At 38.0% G+C, this 19,360-nt stretch overlaps 1 protein-coding gene across 2 annotated transcripts in view; it reads left to right on the forward strand.

The window, feature by feature from the left end:
- FSHR (follicle stimulating hormone receptor) overlaps positions 1-19,360 on the forward strand; it is a 235,669-nt gene that overhangs the window by 191,593 nt on the left and 24,716 nt on the right. The window contains exons 6-8 of one of the 2 annotated variants that reach the window (XM_072635612.1): positions 3,930-4,007; positions 8,916-8,984; positions 9,089-9,163. In XM_072635612.1, coding sequence (XP_072491713.1) covers positions 3,930-4,007; positions 8,916-8,984; positions 9,089-9,163 — 222 coding nt within the window. The remainder of the gene's footprint in view (positions 1-3,929; positions 4,008-8,915; positions 8,985-9,088; positions 9,164-19,360) is intronic. The other variant, XM_072635613.1, reaches the window with a different exon arrangement.

Raw genomic sequence — 19,360 nt, forward strand, 5'->3', positions numbered from 1 at the left:
TTAGGGAGGCAATTAAGGAGATCGGATTAAGGGAGGTGTATTAAGTGGTCAGAAGCAAAACACACATTTAAAAAAAAAACAGGGTAAAAGGAGCAAGAGAGTGAAAGATAAAAGGGGGGTACAGGGGATAGGATGAAGAGAAATACACAATCATAGCTGGGAATGTGAATAGGATAAATTCATCCATAGACAGAATTAGATAGCAGAAGAAGATTAGAAACTAGAATCCAAGAATATGCTGTTTACAAGAAACACACTTGAAACAGAGGAACACACACAGAATAAAAATAAGGGAACCTATTTTACTTGAGGCTGAGGTAAAAAATATAAGGCAGGGGTAGCAATTATGATCTCAGACAAAGCAAAAGCAAAAATAGACCTAATTAAGAGACAATCAGGGAAAGTATACTTTGTTCAAAGGTATCATTGACAATGAAGTAATATCAATACTTAACATATATGCCCCAAATGGGATAACATCCAAATTCTTAAAAGAAATATTAAATGGGTAGCAGGAGGAATTAGACAATAAAACCACACTAGAGGGGGACCCCAACTTTGCCCTCTCAGAACTAGATATTTCTAACCATAAAATAAGAAAGAATTTAAAGGAAGAAACAGAATTGTAGAAAAGTTAGATATGATAGCACTCTGGAGAAACTTGAATGGGAATAGAGAGGAGTATAACTTTTTCTCATATGCTTCTCACAGTCATATGCTAAAGTGTGTATGGCACTTTGACAAAAATTTACCATATATTATGGCATAAATACCTAACAACTGAATACAGAAAAACAGAAATATTAAATACACCATTTTCAAACTATAACACAATAAAATTATGCTCAATAAAGGTCCATGGAAACATAGATTAAAGATTATTTAGAAATTTAATAATCTCATCCTAAACAATGAGTGGGTTAAAGAACAAATCATATAAATAATCAATAATTTCATTAAAGAAAATGGCAACAATGATACAATATACCAAAATTTGTGGGATACAGTCAAAACAGTTCTTGGGTTGAAATGTATATCTCCAAATGCTTACATCAATAAAACAGAGAAAAAGCAGATCAATCTATTGGACATTTGAAAAAACTAGAAAATGAACAATTTAAAAATCAAATTAAAAGCCAAATTGGGAATTCTGACAATCAAAGGAGAGATTAATAAAATTAAAAGTAAGAAAACTATTGCTCTATTAAATAAAACTCATAACTGGTTTTATGAAAAAAACAACAAAATAGATAAACCATTCAGTAATTTGATTAAAAGAAGAAGAAAGCCAAATTATTGGCATCAAAAATTTTTAAAAAGGTGACTATCACCAATGAAGAAAAAATTGAAGTAATTATTAAGAGCTATTTTGCCAAACCATATGCCAATACATCTGACAATCTAAGTAAATGAATGGATATTTATAAAAATATAAATTGTCCAGATTAGCAGGAGAACTAGAAAACTTAAATAACCTTATCTTAGAAAATGAAATTGAACAAGTCACAAATGATCTCTCTAAGAAAAATCCCCAGGGCAAAATGGATTAACAAGTGAATTCTACCAAATATTTAAAGAATAATTAATTCCAATATTATATAAGCTATTTGGAAAAATAAACAAAAAAGGAGTTGTACACGGGGAATTAATGAAAAAAGTGGAAAGAAAGGCAGTGTAGCAGTCAGTACCAGATTTCAAACTATATTACAATGAAGTAAGAATGAAAGCAATCTGGTACTGGTTAAGAAATAGAGTAATGGATCAGTGGAATAGATTGGATGCCCAATGCATAGTAGGAAATGACCATAGTAACCTATTGTTTGATAAGTGCAAAAATCCAAGTTTTTGTCACAAGTACTCACTATTTGACAAAAGCTACTGGGAAAACTAGAAAGCAGTTTGACAGAAACTAGGTATAAAACAATATCTCACAACATTTACCAAGAAAACATCAAAATGGGTATATGATTTAGATGTAAAGGATATCATAACAAATTAAGGGAGCATGAAAAATTTTACCTTCCAGATCTATGCATAAGGAAAGAATTTACAACCAAAAAAGAAATAAAGAGGATCATGGGAAGTAAAATGGATAATTTTCGTTACATTAAACTTAAAAAGTTTTGTACAAACATCAACATTGCAACCAAAATTAGAAGAAAAGCAGGAAATGGGATAGGAGTGGGAGTGGAATTTCCAGCAAGTTTCTCTGATAAAAGCCTCATTTCTCAAATATATAAAGAACTGAGTCATTTTCCTAGTGATAAATGGTCAAAGGATAGGAACAGGCAATTTTCAAAAGAAGAAATCAAAGCTACCTGTAGTCATATTTTTTTAAAAAATGTTCTAAATCATTTGACACCTACCAGATTGGCTAATACGACAGAAAGGATATGGAAAAATTGGGATACTGATTTACTGCTGGTGGAGTTGTGATTTGATCCAACCACTCTGGAAAGCAATTTAGAACAAAGTCCAAAGAGCTATAAAACTGTGACTATCTCTTGCCCCAGCAATATCACTATTAAGTCTGTATCCTAAAAAGATCAAAGAGAAAGGAAAGGGACCTATATGCACAAAAATATTTTAACAGAACCTTTTGTGTTGGCAAAGCATTGGAATTTGACAGGATGCCCATCAGTTGGGGAATGGCTGAACAAGTTGTAGTAGATAATTGTGATGGAGTACTATTATGTGCTAGAAGAAAGGGTGAACTGGGTGGTTTCAGAAAAACTTGAGAAGACACAAAGTGGAGCGAGGAGAACCAAGAAAACACTGTACACAGTAACAACAATATTGTACTATGATCAACTGTGACTGGCTTAGATACTCTTATCAATACAGTGATCCAAGACAATTCCAAAGGGCCCATGATGACAAATGCTATCCAGAGAAAGAACTGATGAAGTCTGAGTGTACGTTGAAGCATAATTTTTTCACTGTTTTTCTTGCTTTTTTGCAACATGGCTAATATAGAAATATTTTTTGCATGATTTCACATGTATAATTGATATCACATTTCTTGCCTTCTAGTGGGAGGGAGGGAGAGAATTCAGAAGACAAATATTTTTGTAAATGTTAAAAATAAATAATAAATATGAAAGACAAACAAAAAAGATATTAATGAGAAATTTTGCAGATTCTTATCTAGTAAAAGAAAAATAGAAGGATAAATAGTTCTGAGAATCAGGAAGAGACCAAGTAGAAGACAGTGGAAGAATAGAGGAAAAGCAGATGAAAATCAAAGGCAGAGAAAGAAATCAGTGTGGTTAGTAGTCAAAAGCTAGACTAAAAGTGAGTGGGAAGTTGTAAATAGTGGAACCCCAAAATGAGAGTAAGCAGGTGAAGACTGACTCAAGGTCTGTGTCAGAGACCAGACCAAATTAGCAAGAACAAGATCATTGTGTCAAGAGAAGCCAAAAAAAAGTCCAGGAACCAGCAATTAAATGGCCCATGATTTGCCAGTCTTGGCCTGTTGCTTGGAAGAGTTGGGTTTTGTTTGGTTTGGTTTTTTGTTTGGTTTTTTTTTTCCCCAGCCTCCTCTTGTAGCTTCTTAAAAGGCCAATGTTGCCAGACGGCAGGATGCACAAGCACATTTGCCAGACTGCACAAAGACAGCTGTGGAGATGGCAATGATAAACCCTTGTTTGCTAGAAAGAACTTTACATGGGGAAATAAGTTGAGAAAATTCTCAAATAGCAGAGATAGGAGATCCCTGCAAGTCCATGGATGGGAAGAAGCAACCCTGTAAATAAATTGCAAGCTGTCATTTCCAAAAGTTCAATTCATCCTCTTTACTGCAGCCACGTGTTTAAAAAATGAGCTTTACCTCAGACCCAAACACTCTGAACCTTGTTTACCAGATTACTATGAGGATAAATAACCTCTATAGTCAAAAACATCTGAAATTGTTCCTTTTTCTTCCTTAGAGACATTCAAGATAACATCAACATCCGAACAATTGAAAGAAATTCTTTTGCAGGACTAAGTTCTGAAAGTGTGATCCTGTAAGTTTTTTAAAAATCAAATATATCACATGTATTTTAATACCGCAGTCTCTCCTCAGCAATAAATGCATCTTTCTGATCTATAATTTTGGCATCCAGCCATTGAAATGATTTTCTTGCTCCATGCATCTCCCTCATTTCCCATCTTTACATATCAGAATCACAACATGGAGTCATGTTAATAATTTATAATTCTGTGGCATAATTCAAGTATTTAAAATTGCTCTTTGAATGATGGTCTCCTGTGATGTAACATCTGTTGCAAAGACAGAATAACTCATGCATCTATAAAGCCAGCCATTGCAGAGAAAGATGTTCATGGTCTGGATAGGAAAACTGGGTAAAGGCTGGTCTGGGAAGATATGGCAATATGTTCTCACTATAATTCAGGCCAGCTACTGTTGGGTCCTCTTGCTGAGAACAAAAGCAACTTCTTTTCATGAAACAATCATGTTTTTGAATGAGCTGGCTCCCTTCTCTGAATTTCTTTTTTTTTCATTTTAAAAATGCATTCTCTTTTCTATGGTGTTAATAATAGGTTGTCTCCTAACGCACTATGCCAGGGGCCAGATTTGCAAATAACCTGCTCCTTATGAATACCTTGGGGCCATGGAGCAGCTGCACCTAAGCAGCCTTTAGAGTCCTTGGAATCTATGAGAAGAAGAGACTCAAGTAGGAGCTCAGGGAGGATATTTGGAGAAATAATAAGGTTGTCTAAAAATGTATGATCAGAGCCTGAACTTTGCAGTTATACCAGTGAGGAAGCTATTTTCTATCTATTTTGAAACCCAAATTTCTAGTGACTTTTAGAAAACAAAACAATAAAACAGAACTAGGGTGGAGGTAGTAGACTTTATCCTATACTATTGCAGTAGCCTGATGGGTCTTTCTGTTTTCCTGATTGCTGCCCTCTATACTCCATTTTCCAAACTCTCAGATTATTATTCAAAAAACACAGGACTAAATACATCCTCTAAAATCTTCAATGGCTCTTTGTTACTTCTGGGATAAAACAAATACAACCTCATCAACCTGGCATTTAAATCTTCCACAATGTCTCTCACCCAACTTTTTAAATCTTATTATCCCTTAGCTCCTTTCTCACAATGTGTTCCAAAAAAATACTGACCTACTTACAGTTCCTTAAACTCCACATTTCATCATATTATTATGCCCTTGAGTAGACAGTGAAGACCTGAGTTCAAATTTGGCCTCAGACACTCACTAGCTGTGTAACCCAGGGCCAATCACTTAAATTCTGTCTGCCTCAGTTTCCTCAAATTCCATTCAAATCCTTTTCTCTCTTCAATGCCAAGCTCAGGTACCACCTTTTCTTTGGAGCCTTTCTGAGTCTCCCCTCTCCTACCCTATTGAAAGTAATCTCTCCATCCTCAAAATCTTCACAGCCCCTTGACAAGACCTCTCCTTTACTCTTATCATATTTGACTTTTAGTTACAATTTATTTGTGCACCTATCTTATCTCTCTTGTTGCATTATAATTTCCTTAAAGGGGTCTGGATAAGTTTCCATCCTTGGCTCTCTAAAACTTCCTTTTCCTTAATGGTATTTGTTGTGTTAATACCCCTTTGACAAGACCAGCCTGGCCACAAGTACAATCACAATTGTTCTTCATCCCAGCTTGGGAAGAGGAGAAACTAATGGGAGATAAGACTTAGAAAGAAGAGTACTTTTTCCTCTCTTACAGTGACAGATCATGTATGGGAAAAGGTGAAGACTAGCCCACAGAGTCTCAAGGAATGCTGAGCTAAATGGCTCAAGTCTCACAAGGAACAGTCTCTAGGGATTGGAAAAATCCAGGACATTTTCCTAGCAGATTGATCCCACTTTCAGTCTGCTTTCCAGATCACTTCCATCCCCAAAAGATATGATAAGGCAGGTTTTCCAGCAAAGCAATCTCATCGTGGATAAAGGTAGGTACCATTAGAGAGCTGCATCTCAGTAAAAAAAAAAACAAAAAGCCTACCGGTATACTAGTGGGTTAATGACAGTCATGTGGCAACAAAGACTTGGTGTAGGCCACTAATCAGAGTCTCCTGAGCCATAAAGCGCTCCCTTGTTGTAACTCTCTGAGGTCATAGAGGTATATTTTTGCAAGTTATTGCTTTTCTGCTCTAGTGGTTTGAAAGAGCTAATGACTAATTTACACTCTAGGGAATATCTGTCTCCCTTTGGAGGGGCAAAGTGGCTAATTTGACAGCATGTCTCAGAAAGAAAGTTACACCCTGCTTCTGATTTTTCCATCTTTTAGGCAGGGGGTGAGTGATACTGATGAACTCAATAATTTACTTTCAAAATGTTCAAAGATTCCTCAAAAATCTTAGTTAATGAGTTTCCTTTTAGGTTCCACTTACCTTCATCTTATTCATTAGGATCAAAGGATAATCAATTTAGAACTAGAAAGAGCCTTAATAGGTCATCTCATCTAACTCTTTTATTTTACAGAAGAAAAAACTGAGACTAAAGTAGGTGAAATGATTTACCCAAGGTGACGTAGGCAGTAAGTGGTAGGGTCAGAATTTAACTCAGCTCCTCTGATTCCAAATCTAATAATCTTTCTACTGATCCCACCTACCCACTCACCCAAGTACTCTAATGACCATAGTACAATTTAGATTAGGACTAGGCTTTATAAATCTAGTCCAACCCCCTCTTTTTACAGAGGAGAGAACTGAAGCCTAGAGAAAGGAAATGATATGTAATGAGCAACAAGTAGCTCCCATTCTAATTCAGTTACAAGTACCATGATACAATGGAAAATGCCCTGCGTTTAAGATGTAAGGATTTGGGTAGAAGTTCTCCCTTTGTCATGTCCTAGGCCTCAGTTTCCTCACCTGTATGTGACATGGTACACTCTGGCTCTACTCTCTCAGGGTCTGGTCTATTAGATCTCCCTTGATACCGTAAAGGGGTTTAGGGAATTTTATTTTTCAATGGCTTGAACCATCATCATCCATGTTCTCACACTAGTGACTAGCACCCCAATTGCATTTGTATGCTTAACCTCAAATAATTTTTGCAAAGTGATATTTACTTCAAAGATATATTAATAATAGACATATATACATGTTCTCCAATACCTCAGGGGCATAATCTTCCCCTCCATGTCCACCTTCTCTGGGAGGGGGAATAGATCCAATTTGAAACCTAGCTCAGATCCTGTGAAGTATTGATCCTACCAAGCTCATGTCTAAAGGTAGGCTGCCATGTTCTTCTGGGTTGAATTCCCAAATTTTATTCCAGAGGTTTGCTACTTGTTTCTCAGGGCATTGGTGAAGGGCTAACTAAAACACTCAATCTAGATTACTAGATTTCTGGATTCTTATGTCTCACATTCCCAGTCTTTGAAACTCTACTCTCTGAAACTAGAACAGAAAACAATTGGGAAAAATCCAAGGTCATCTAGTTTTTTCTTTTTCATTTTTTGTTGTTTGTGTGATTTTTTTTTAAGAGGGTGGCACATATAGCTTGAGGAAAGGAAGATCTCATGGCTCTTCCTCTTAATTGATGGTTCTTACCAGACCCTGTGAATAAAAGTGCAAACTCCTTCCGCAGAGGTGAAAACAGCAAAGAGAAACATGGTCAATGTTGCCTCAGATCCTTTTGAAGACCATAGTTCCACATATGCATCCAATGGAACAAGACCCCTCCCAACATGGTAGACTAACTTGAACCAGTTACAGAATGCCCAAGCATGCTCCAATCAACATAATTTTCTTGGAAACAGCTCCCCATAGTTCTACATGTGAAGATGCCATCTTGGGAAGCTAGTAGGGAGCTGTACCATTCAGCACTGGATCTATGATTGTTTCTACCATAGTATGCTATCTCTCTTAATTGGCCCAGGAGAGGAATTACCTTGATTTTCAGAATTTCTTTTTCTTTTTCGTGGGAGTGCGGGGTGGGGAGGCAATCAAGGTTAAGTGACTTGCCCAGGGTCACACTGATTTTCAGCATTTCTGACTGCTCAGAGTAGCCCAGGTAGAAGGCAATTCCTTGAAAGCAAATGTGCTTCTTGTGGGTCATCCTTTAGGTGTTTGATTTTACTGATAAATAAAGCATGATTGTGAGAAGGAATTCCAGGGAACAGGATTGGGACAAAGAGGATATCTAACTTAATCTATGTCCTGATATTTCCAGCTCACTTTCAGATCAACCTAGACGCAGAGAAGTATGGTAAAGGTGTCCCAGACACCCTTAGTCAGTCTTGCCTCCAAAGTTCAGGTGGATGTTGTTAGCGCAGTCAATATGTTTCTACCTCTCCTCATCTTCCCCTCCCAAAAAAAACATCCACCACTCACTTCACCCTATTTTATAAATTGATTTCACTTTTTTTCTGGGCTTATCCCAGAGTCTCTACTTCCTACCCCCAATAAACAGGTCACTTGAACAGGGTCTTTAGCTGAGGACTAGGGGGTAAGAAGAAGGAGGGAGAACTGGCAGCTTGTCTGACAGTTTGATTAAATTATTCCTCCTTTTTCCCACAGATAGGACTGTTTCCTGGCTTTGTTGTGGGTGAGAGGAATGAGGCAGTGAGGGAAAATAGAAGTAAAATAATTTTTCATCATCTCTTCAATGCTCTAAGTCAATGGCTATGTGATGCAAGCTCCACAGGACTGACAAGAATGTCTCTCAGCACCTCACATGGCAGGCACACCCTCTGCATGTATAATACAATAGAACCAGAACAACAGTGCCCACCACCTTATAAATGCCATCTGCTCTTATGAAGCTGCTGCACCTGAGGGCATTCTTTTTATTTATGCTTCTAATTGCAGTCGTCTGATGTTGCCCCTGATGCTTCCAAGTCTGAAGCCTCTGTCTCACTTGAAAGGCCTGTGAATAGGAGGAATCTCATTATTGGTTTTTAAATGCTTGCCTTATTGTAGATGGCTGAATAAGAATGGGATTCAAGAGATACAGAACCAGGCATTCAATGGAACCCAACTGGATGAGCTGTGAGTAGGGTTTTCCAGATCACTTAGAGGGAAATGGTTCTTCAGGCAATGTTATTTATTGATATTCATATGATGTGCTTTTCTCTCTGCTCAACCCTCTGCAGGAATCTTAGTGACAATATTAACCTGGAAGACTTACCTAATGGCATTTTCCAAGGAGCCAATGGACCAGTCATTCTGTAAGTAGCTACCCTTTCAACCTTGTTCATTAGTTCTGAGATGGAGAGCACCATCAAAGGTCAATGTTTACTGCACAACAAAAAGCTTTTGCAAAAACTCCTGGGAATAATTTGAGTCTGTCCCAAATCTTGTGCAAGTCCTAAAGTACTATGCACATGTGTATAGTATGCATACATATATATATATATATATATACATATATATATATATATAGTGTATGTATCTTAAACACATACACACATATTTTTGTGGTAGATATGTGATAGAGACACACACAAATATCCACATATTATCGTTGGTGGTCAGTTGGTTTTTAGTAGTGGCCAACTCTGTGTGACCCCATTTGGGGTTTTCTTGGCAAAGATACTAGAGTAGTTTGTCATTTCCTTCTCCAGCTCATTTTACAAATGAGGAAACTGAGGTAAACAGGGTTAAGTGACTTGTCTAGGATCACAAAGCTGGTAAGTGTCTGAGGCCAGACTTAAACTCAGGAACATGAGTCTTCCTGACTCCATGTTCAGCACTCTATCTGCTTACCTGCCCATATCCATATATGGTACTTATATACAAACATATATAGACATATATATGTATATGTCTATATGTGTGTGTGTGTGTGCAATAGCATTTATGGGTTTAAGACATAGTCCTTAAGAAAGAAATCCAGACTGTAAACTCCAAGATATCATGTGAGGTTTCAGCAATAAAAATTTACCTTCTTTTGAGCAGAGTACCTGCAGGTAAAAGTATGATACCCTATGTAGAAGGAGGGAGAGGTAGGAGGAAAAAAAGGAAGGAAGGAAAGAAGGAAGGAAGGAAGGAAGGAAGGAAGGAAGGAAGGAAGGAAGGAAGGAAGGAAGGAAGGAAGGAAGGAAGGAAGGAAGGGAAGAAGGGAGGGAGGGAGGGAGGGAGAAGGAAGAAAGTAAGGGGGGAAGACCTCTTATAGCTGTTATTATTACAGAAAACCACCCTGCAGAAGAAGACTGATGACTGTTCTCCATCCACACACCTTATTCTGACCAGCCACATACTGAACCTCCACATACTCCCTCCAATTACCTAACACACAAAGGTGCCAATCTTTGGATCCTCATTGCCTACCAAATAGAATCCAAACTCCTTAGCCTGTCGTTCAAGGTCTTCCATAGACCATCCCTCACCTAGATCTCATACCTATTCCCTTGTTGCCCTACATGCAAGCTACATTCCATTCAATTACCCATCAGTGCTTCAACATGTAACACATAGTCCTGTTTCCATACCTCTGATCATGCTTCACTTCTCACTTGGAATGTTCACTTTTCTCCTCTTCACTTATCTAAGTATTACCTTTTCTTTGTTGTTGTTGACAACCAGCTTAAGCTCTACCTTTTCCATGAAGCCATCTTTGAGTATCAGGTTCATAGTATTTAATAAATGCTTGCTAACTGATTAATTGACTGATTGACCTTGATCCTATAACAAGTTATATCCATACTACTCAATTTCATCATATTTAATGGAAGTAGAATGCACTAATGTAGAGTGCTGGAGTTTGAGTCAGGAGACAATTTCAAAGCCTACCTCTGATACTCACCAGTGATTATGAGCAAGTAAGTGAACCTCTCATATACTCAGATTCCTAAGCTGTAAAATGGGAATAATAAAAACTGCACTATCTACTTCACTAGGTAATTAGGACAATGTTTTGCAAACCTTAAAGTGCTATATAAATATGAATTATTATCATGCTTATGGCATATCTTGCCAACTAGAATATAATCACTTCAAAAGCATGGGTGGTGTTTTGTGTTTCTATGTACCTCCATTGCCTAGCTCAGTGTTCTGTGCCTAATAGCTATTCAATAAACTTTTGTTGATAATGACAGTACAAATACTGCAACCCATCTGCAGAAACATACCCTTTGGCGGAAATGTGTATATATATACATAAAGGTAGAAGGATCACCTTAAAAGTTCAAAGGCCTTTCTTTCAAGGGCCAACTTCTGTCTGTCCTTGTCTATGCAGCCTTTCTTGAGTGCATGGCCTCTAACAGTTAACAATAATAATAACAGTGATGATAATGATGATGATGATGATATAGAGCATTTATTTACACTTTAAGGTTTGCAAAGCACTTTCCATCAGTCAGCTAGCTTTTATTAAATGTAATACTATGTGCAGGCAGGCATTGGGCTAAGTGCTATGGATACATAGAAATGTAAAAACGAAAAGCAATCACTCCTCTCAAGGAAACAATATGCAAATGACTATGTACAAACATGATATGTACAGAATAATTTAGGAATAGTTTTAGAAGTAAGGCATTTTGATTAAGGAGCACTGGCTCCTTAACTGGAATGGCTTCTTATAGAGTGAGACTTAGGGAAAGCCAGGGAAGCTAGGAGGGAAGAATGAAGAGGGAGAACATTCCAGGCATGAACGACAGCCAGTGGAAATGCTCAGAGTGTGAGGAAGAGGAAGAGGATTCATTTGATCTTCACAACAACACTTTGAGGTAGGTGCTATTATTATCCGCATTTTACAGAGTAGTAAACTGAGACTGAGAGCAGCTATCTGAGGTGGGATTTGAATTCCAGTCTTCCTTATTCCAAAGTCAGCACTCTATTCACTGTGCCACTTAGCTAGGTTAGTGCTTAATGAATTCTTAATTTAATTGATTGATTGATCTAGACCTCAATGATCACTTTCTCTTCTGAACTGCCCTAATAAGTATATCTATACTCCTCAATTTGAAAACATTTAACAGAAGTTGAGTGTCATAGTGTAGAATGTATTGGACATAGAGTCTGCCTTGGATTAGGCAGAATAAACAAGACAATTAATCCATTAGAAATCACTTTAAAGGCAGTCAGACTTCAAGAGTAGGACATCATGACTTTCAAAGACAGAAAAAGGCAGATTACTTTGTTCCTATTAAAGGAGCAGCCTGTTAATTCTGTGTAACTCAGATCAAAGCTGACCATGGTCCTAAAGGCTTTGAATAGTCTTCTTTCCCAATAAGAAGAAGCTACAGGTGCTAGGAGAGGGGAAGATGTCAGAGGGCTTTGCAGAAGAATTCAACCAGACATTCAACTGCATTTTAATTTACAAAAGGGAATGTGGATTAACCTGAGATACCCAAGGGTGGGAAGATGGAAAGGGTGGATGGGGACAGCAAGACAAGGACACTAAGATAGAAAATGCCCGTTCTGACATTTCCAAGGCGGGGAAAGGGACAAAGAAAGGTAATAGAGAGTTAGAGAAAGGATTGTAACCAGAACTTTGGACACTACAGTCATTAGGCCCTGGCCAGAAGGGGGGAAAGTCCCCAATGGGTCTCCAAGAGGCTGCATTAAATGCAACAAAGTCTCTCAGGATAATATTAGAGATTCAGCCTTTTAGAAAGGAGCCAAAATGTCCATTGCCCAGAAAGATATATAGCTTTAGAGACATTCCGATGCATGGGATGAAGGGAAAGAGGGAGTTTATTCATCAATGGCCTTTGTTTTACGAGTAAAGTAGGAGAAAACTATATCTAATAAATAGATTGGGTGAAAAGGCAATAGGGGGCTTTGAAGAGAGAAAGGAATGTTTGGAAAAGTCACAGAGGACAATGGGATAGGAAGTCAATCAAAGAGGAATAAAAGCTTTTTTATGCTACAGTCAGGGGCCCAGTCAGCATGGTGGGACCCTGCATAAATGTTCAGTAGCTTAAGAATATGAATAGAGAAGGCAGATGGTAGGAGTAAACTAGACTTGAAGATTGGCAAGTTGTAAACACCAGATAGTTGGACAAGAGAGTAAGAGGATCAAGGGTGGAAGACAGTGTATAGGAGAACTGGCCTAATACAGAGTTAAGACCATAAAGAGAGGAAAGTGAGTCCAGAGCAGTGGAAAGAATACAGAGTAATGAGGTAGCACAGTTCAACAGATAATATGACTGAGTCCAAATTCTGGTTCTTCCATTTACTACCTATATTACCTTGGGCAAATAAATGATTTGACAGTTTCCCCTTCTGCAAAAGATATTAGATGCTGTCTAAGGTCCCTTCCAGACCTAGATCAATGATACCATAACTGGAGGTTATAGTGGGAACAAAAAATAAGTTTAGGTAGAGAGAGGGATCAATAAGATCATAATCTTATATCTGAAAGAAACTTTGGGTGCCATCTAGTCTAAACCTGTAATTTCACATTCAAGTAAATTGAGGTCTAGGGAGGCTATGTGACTTACCCAATGTCACAAAACATCTCTCAAGTAGAGAAGCTAACATAGAAACCGATGTCTTCAATCTCTAATTGTAGCACTCTTTTGAGCTATATCATACCTGAAGGGAAGTGGTGATCAGAGAGAAGAATTTCTGAGTTCAAAATATGGATAATGAACAGTGCTAAGATTTAAAGTATAGTCGTCCCTTTGAGTGGCAGAGGTAGATGGAGTAAAGCTGTAGGTCATAAGGGTTGAGGAAGTTGATGAGAAAGCAAGATGTTCAAGGGGACATCAACACACTTCAGCTTAAAAAAAAATCAGCTTCACAAATACTGGATAGGGAAGTAGCAGTAGATCATAGCTCATGTTTGGAGGGGAAAGACTTATGCTTTAACTGAACATCTAATTAATAGCAATCAACAACGTATGATAGTTAAAAAGGCAAATACTCTCCCAAGCTGCACTGCAAATCAGTGTCCAAATAAGGAAGATGATAGGGCTATTGGTGATAGAGGCAGCTAGAGGTTGTTGTGAGGAGTAAAATGAGATATTTTTTAAAGCACTTGGCTTGAAAAATTCAACATGCTATACAATAACAGTAATAGCTAGCACTGATACAGTGCTTTAAGGTTTGCCAAATGACTTACAGATATTATCTCACATTTTTTTCACAATACTTGAAAGTAGGTGCTGCTATTGTCTCTTTTACAGATGAGGAAACTGGAAGAGAGAGAGGGTAAGCGACTTGCTCAGGATCCCACATTAGTGTATGATTATTAGTTATTTAGTAATTAGTAAGTTATCTGAGACTGGATTTCAACTCAGGACTCCCTGACTCCAGACCCAGCACTTTCTCCTTTGTGCTACCTAGCTATTCCTGGCCATTATTATTATCATAATTATTTTCATATTTTATTTTTATCATAACATGAGGGAATACTAAGTCCCACATTTTAGCACCATTTAAGCTAGAGCACATCTAGCAGAGGGCAATTAAGATGGTGGGAGGACTAGCTCTCATGGTATAATTCAATTCAACAAACATGTATTAAATACCTCTGTGCCAGGTACTCTGCTAAGCACTGGGAATAAAAGCAAGAAACAGTCTATACCCTCAAGAAGCTTATACTCAAATGGAGAAAAAATAATGCACAAAAGACAGTTTACAAGGTGAGGGGGGAAGAAAAGGGAGTGCATAGAAGTTCTCAGTGCGATGAGGGAAGGGTAATGATTACAGTGGAGTCAAATCCAAAAGTGTAGCTGTCAGAAAAAATAGTTGGACTGTGAATTATAAAATAAACACTTTGGGAGGAGTTTTCTGTTCTACCCTCTAGTCTTACTATAAGAAAACAGAGAACTAAGATGGAAGATAGAGCCCTACTGAGGGAAGTGATGAAGTGTGAGTATCAAAGCTGTTGCAGTCTTCCGGGATGATGATGATCCTGGAGATTTCCTGCATAAGAGGTTCAAATAAAGAAACTGCGCATGTTTATCTGTGAGAAGAGTAGACTGAGAGACTTGAGTCTTTAAGTTTCTGAAGGGCATCTTCTAGAATTAATCAATAAACATTAAATGCCTACTATGTGTCAGGCATTACGCTAAGTCCTGGGGATACAAAAAGAGTCAAAAGACAGTCCTTGTCCTCAAGAAGTTTACAGTCTAATGGAGGAGAAAACATGCAAACAAATATATGTAAAGCAAGATATATACACAGGATAAATAGGAAATCATTAACAGAGAAGGTACTAGAATTAGGCTTCCTGTACTTAAAGGAAGTTGGAGTGGAGGAGGGAGAGCATTCCAGGAATACTGGAAGGAAGAAAGCCAGAAAAAAAATGCCCAGAGAGATGAAATGTCTTCTTCATGGAACAACCAGGAGGCTAGTATCACTACATGTCAGAGTACATGTCAGAGACTAAGATGTAAGAAGGTTGGAAAGATAGTGGGGGGGGGGGGGCTATATTGATGTACATTGAATGCCAGACAGAGAACTTTGTATTTGCTGTTGGAAGCCATAGTAAGTCATTGGAGTTTATTGAGAGGGGACAGGGGGGTGGCATAATCAGATCAGGAAGAATTACCCACTTATACTGGCTGGGCACCAGAGACAGAATAATCGGAGGATAGAAGTTATGGAAAGGCAGATATAGGCTCAACATAAGGAAAAAATTTCCTCCCAGTTAGAACTGTCCCAAAGTGAAATGGGCTGCATCATGATCTAGTGAGTTCTCCCTAACCGGAAATGATTCAAGTGGAAGCTGAGTGACTGCTTGCTGGATATGTCTTAGAAGGAATTCTTAGTCAGGCACAAGCTGGATAAGACGCCCTCTTGCATCACTTTAAACATTGAAATTCTGTGATTCTTGATCATAGAGTTGCCCCAGGAGAACATGCACGTGACAAACTTCTGGATGTCACCTCCTGTCAAAGTGCATAGCAGCAGGGCACAGAAAGCAAACCTAAGAGGAAAGGCAACCAAGAATTTCTGACAACTGCCCAAATCAGTTCACTGTCACAAGAGCACTCCTAGCTCTTCACACTTGCTCTTTCACCCAACACCTGCAAAAATGAGCTTCCAATGACCCAGGTGACTTATTTTTGATATGCTTTTCCTCAAAAAGGTTCAAGTTAATTAACACCTCTGCAGGCTCAAGACTTTAGGTAAAGCTTGTGTAGAGAGGCTGTTGTGTTTAAAAATGAAAATGAGAAAGAGCAAGCCCTGGGAAGGGGATGGGGTGCAGCAAGTTGGGGGTTTCTCCATGGGGATGAAGGGAAAGGAGGGAATGAAAAGACAGCAGGCTCCTCTCCTCACAGCCTCCTAGAATCAAAGCTTCCTTTTCTGGATTTTTTGGCCAGTATTTGATTTCAAATTTCCCTTCTCTATACCTATTCTGCTGAAGATGGTCAGCTTTCTGGTCTTTAAATCTCCCACCTTGAGTCAAGGGCCTGATCACTCTGTGCCAGTTTCAGGTGCAGTTTTATCTCTGATTCAACATAGCAACAAGTTGACTCCCAGCAGCCTAGGGAAATGTGCTTAAAATTGACTTAATAGAAATCTTCCTGAAAGTAGGTTTTTCTTGGGGGCAGGCAAGGGAATTTGAGAGAGAGAGAGAGAGAGAGAGAGAGAGAGAGAGAGAGAGAGAGAGAGACCACACTACCTGGGGAGAAAGCAGACAAGCAGTGCCACTGAAAGAACGGGTCCCAGAAAAGTGGAACTGGGTGCTCAGATGACAAATTTCACCCACTTCATCCACTACTAGGCTGACAACTGGCTAACCCCATAGGTCTTGACCTTGAAGAGCAGTCTCTGTCCCTAGCTTTGACTCTTTTTGTTTTTGTGACTTCAGAATTCTGAAGTCTTTCTTAGCAATGGAACAATTGTTGTTTCCTTGGGAAACTGATCTCTGTGGGGAAAATTTAATATGTTGCCTTGCTGAGTTGGAGCCAATACAATCCTATTCCGATGGTTTATCAAATTGATTTGGCTATAGCTCAGATTCATTTGATAGTTCAGATTCAAACACTGAGTTATTTGTATGAGAATGATTCTGTTCCATTACCCACAGTTCTATAGATAGTAAATTGCCTTTTTATCCCAACTGGGATCATGAAAGAAAGGTCTTCTAACCATCTGTCAGTCTAGTGTACACCAGAAATGTGCTTTCACTTATGGAAATGATTGACCTGTAATAACATCTTTGCTGGGAGAAACAGAAATTGTTCAAATGCAATTTGTGGTACTGACTATATAACATAGTTTATTAAATGAGGTGGGGAGCAAATTTTAACTCTTGCCACTCCTGATCTAGCAAGGCATCCATCCATTAATCAACTACTGTTTCTTATTCTGCTTTCCATCTCAGAACCAAAAGACTTTCCATGAGATAATATGCTATTAACAGAGTGTTTCAAAATCTCCAGAATGTGAGATGAGGGGTGGATCCTTTCAGCACTCAAATTCTCAAAAGTAGTTGCTGTTATAATAGCACTTCTATTGATGTATTTGCCGGTGTACTTCATACCATTGCCCCAAACTAGTTTACCACGCTCATTATACATCACTCCCCTTCTCCTATTCAATGATCCAGTCAAACTGGCCTTCCCCATTCCTCACATATGACACTCTATCATCTTTGTGTCTTTGCACTAGTCAAACTGCAATGCCTGAAAAGCAGCCCCTCCTCATTTGTGCCTCAAAGAATGCCTCTCTCCATTCAAGATGAAACTGAAGTGTTCACATCCTCCAAAAGTTAGTGACCTCCTTCACAAATATAAACTATAAATACGGTCACAGATATAAATATAAAGAGACAAACACAGAGAAATTTTAACTGCTTTGTATTTATTTTCTTTATGTTTATTCTGTATAAAATATATATTTCTTAGCTTCCATAGAGGCACTGGTCCTATAATCAGGAAGACTGGAGTTCAAATCCAGCCTCAGACACATATTAGCTATGTGAGGAACTCACAAAGTGATATGAAGAGAAAGATAAAACTTTGTTTCCTAGTAAGATGAGAGTTTCAGAAGTAATTTGAAGTCTAATCAATAGGCATCTCACAAAGGATGATAAAATACTGTGTAAGGGTCAAAGGGTGTGGATGAATGTGGATCTAGAGATAAAACATGAGAACTAACTTGGAAGGAAAAAAATATCTGAAGTACTGGAAACAGCTACAGAAGCTAATAGGCCTCACCATTACACACCTCAGCAGATCCAAAAGTTCAGGTTAGGATTGTTTTCAAGAAAGGACCTATGAAGAAAGAAAGAAAAGAAAGAAAGAAAGAAAGAAAGAAAGAAAGAAAGAAAGAAAGAAAGAAAGAAAGAAAGAAAGAAAGAAAGAAAGAAAGAAAGAAAGAAAGAAAGAAAGGAAGGAAGGAAGGAAGGAAGGAAGGAAGGAAGGAAGGAAGGAAGGAAGGAAGGAAGGAAAGAAAGAAAGGAAGGAAGGAAGGAAGGAAAGAAGGAAGGAAGGAAGGAAGGAAGGAAGGAAGAAAGAAAGAAAGAAAGAAAGAAAGAAAGAAGAAAGAAAGAAAGAAAGAAAGAAAGAAAGAAAGAAAGAAAGAAAGAAAGAAAGAAGGAAGGAAGGAAGGAAGGAAAGAAAGAAAGGAAGGAAGGAAGGAAGGAAAGAAGGAAGGAAGGAAGGAAGAAAGAAAGAAAGAAAAAGAAAGGAAGGAAGGAAGAGAGAGAAAGAAAGGAAGGAAGGAAGGAAGGAAGAAAGAAAGAAAGAAAGAAAGAAAGAAAGAAAGAAAGAAAGAAAGAAAGAAAGAAAGAAAGAAAGAAAGAAAGAAAGAAAGAAAGAAAGAAAGAAAGAAAGAAAGAAAGAAAGAAAGAAAGAAAGAAAGAAAGAAAGAAAGAAAGAAAGAAAGAAAGAAAGAAAGAAAGAAAGAAAGAAAGAAAGAAAGAAAAAGCAGGGAGGGAGGAAGGAAGGGAAGAAGGAAGGACCCTTGTCACACTAAGGGGGAAAATATGGAATATTTCTGTCAGAAATATAACATACTATATAGCTTGAGCTAGTACCTGAAGTAGAGAATAGAACTAGACTTCTAGAAAGTCTTTAAAACTCAGACTTTGAAACCATACAGATCTTAAAGAAGCCTGGCAAGGATGCTGTCAGAGACTGAAAAGATATTTTGGTAGTGATGGGGCAATGCATCCAACATATGATAAATTTAATGAGTTGACATTCATTGAAAAGGGAGAAAACCATTTGAGTTTGTAATTGAGTGGACTCTAGAAACTGATAGAGAGGAGCATACAATCTGAGGAAGAAGATGTTTTTAGACTGGAGCAAGTGTGCTGGGGCATAGTGTACTCCTGATAATTGAAAGCATACTTAAGTAGTCTTCGGTATGAAAACAAGTTACCTAATTGGTCTTGGTTGTGGAAAAAAGCTGTGAAGTTTGATGAGCTACTAGAGATAGTAAACCACTTTGAATGTGATGAGTAAAACAGGGTTGCCTCTAAGTTTAGTTTCCTTTCATTATTTGAAATGATATTCTTT

This window comes from Notamacropus eugenii, chromosome 1 (assembly GCF_028372415.1).
Source record: "Notamacropus eugenii isolate mMacEug1 chromosome 1, mMacEug1.pri_v2, whole genome shotgun sequence".
Lineage (NCBI taxonomy): Eukaryota > Metazoa > Chordata > Mammalia > Diprotodontia > Macropodidae > Notamacropus > Notamacropus eugenii.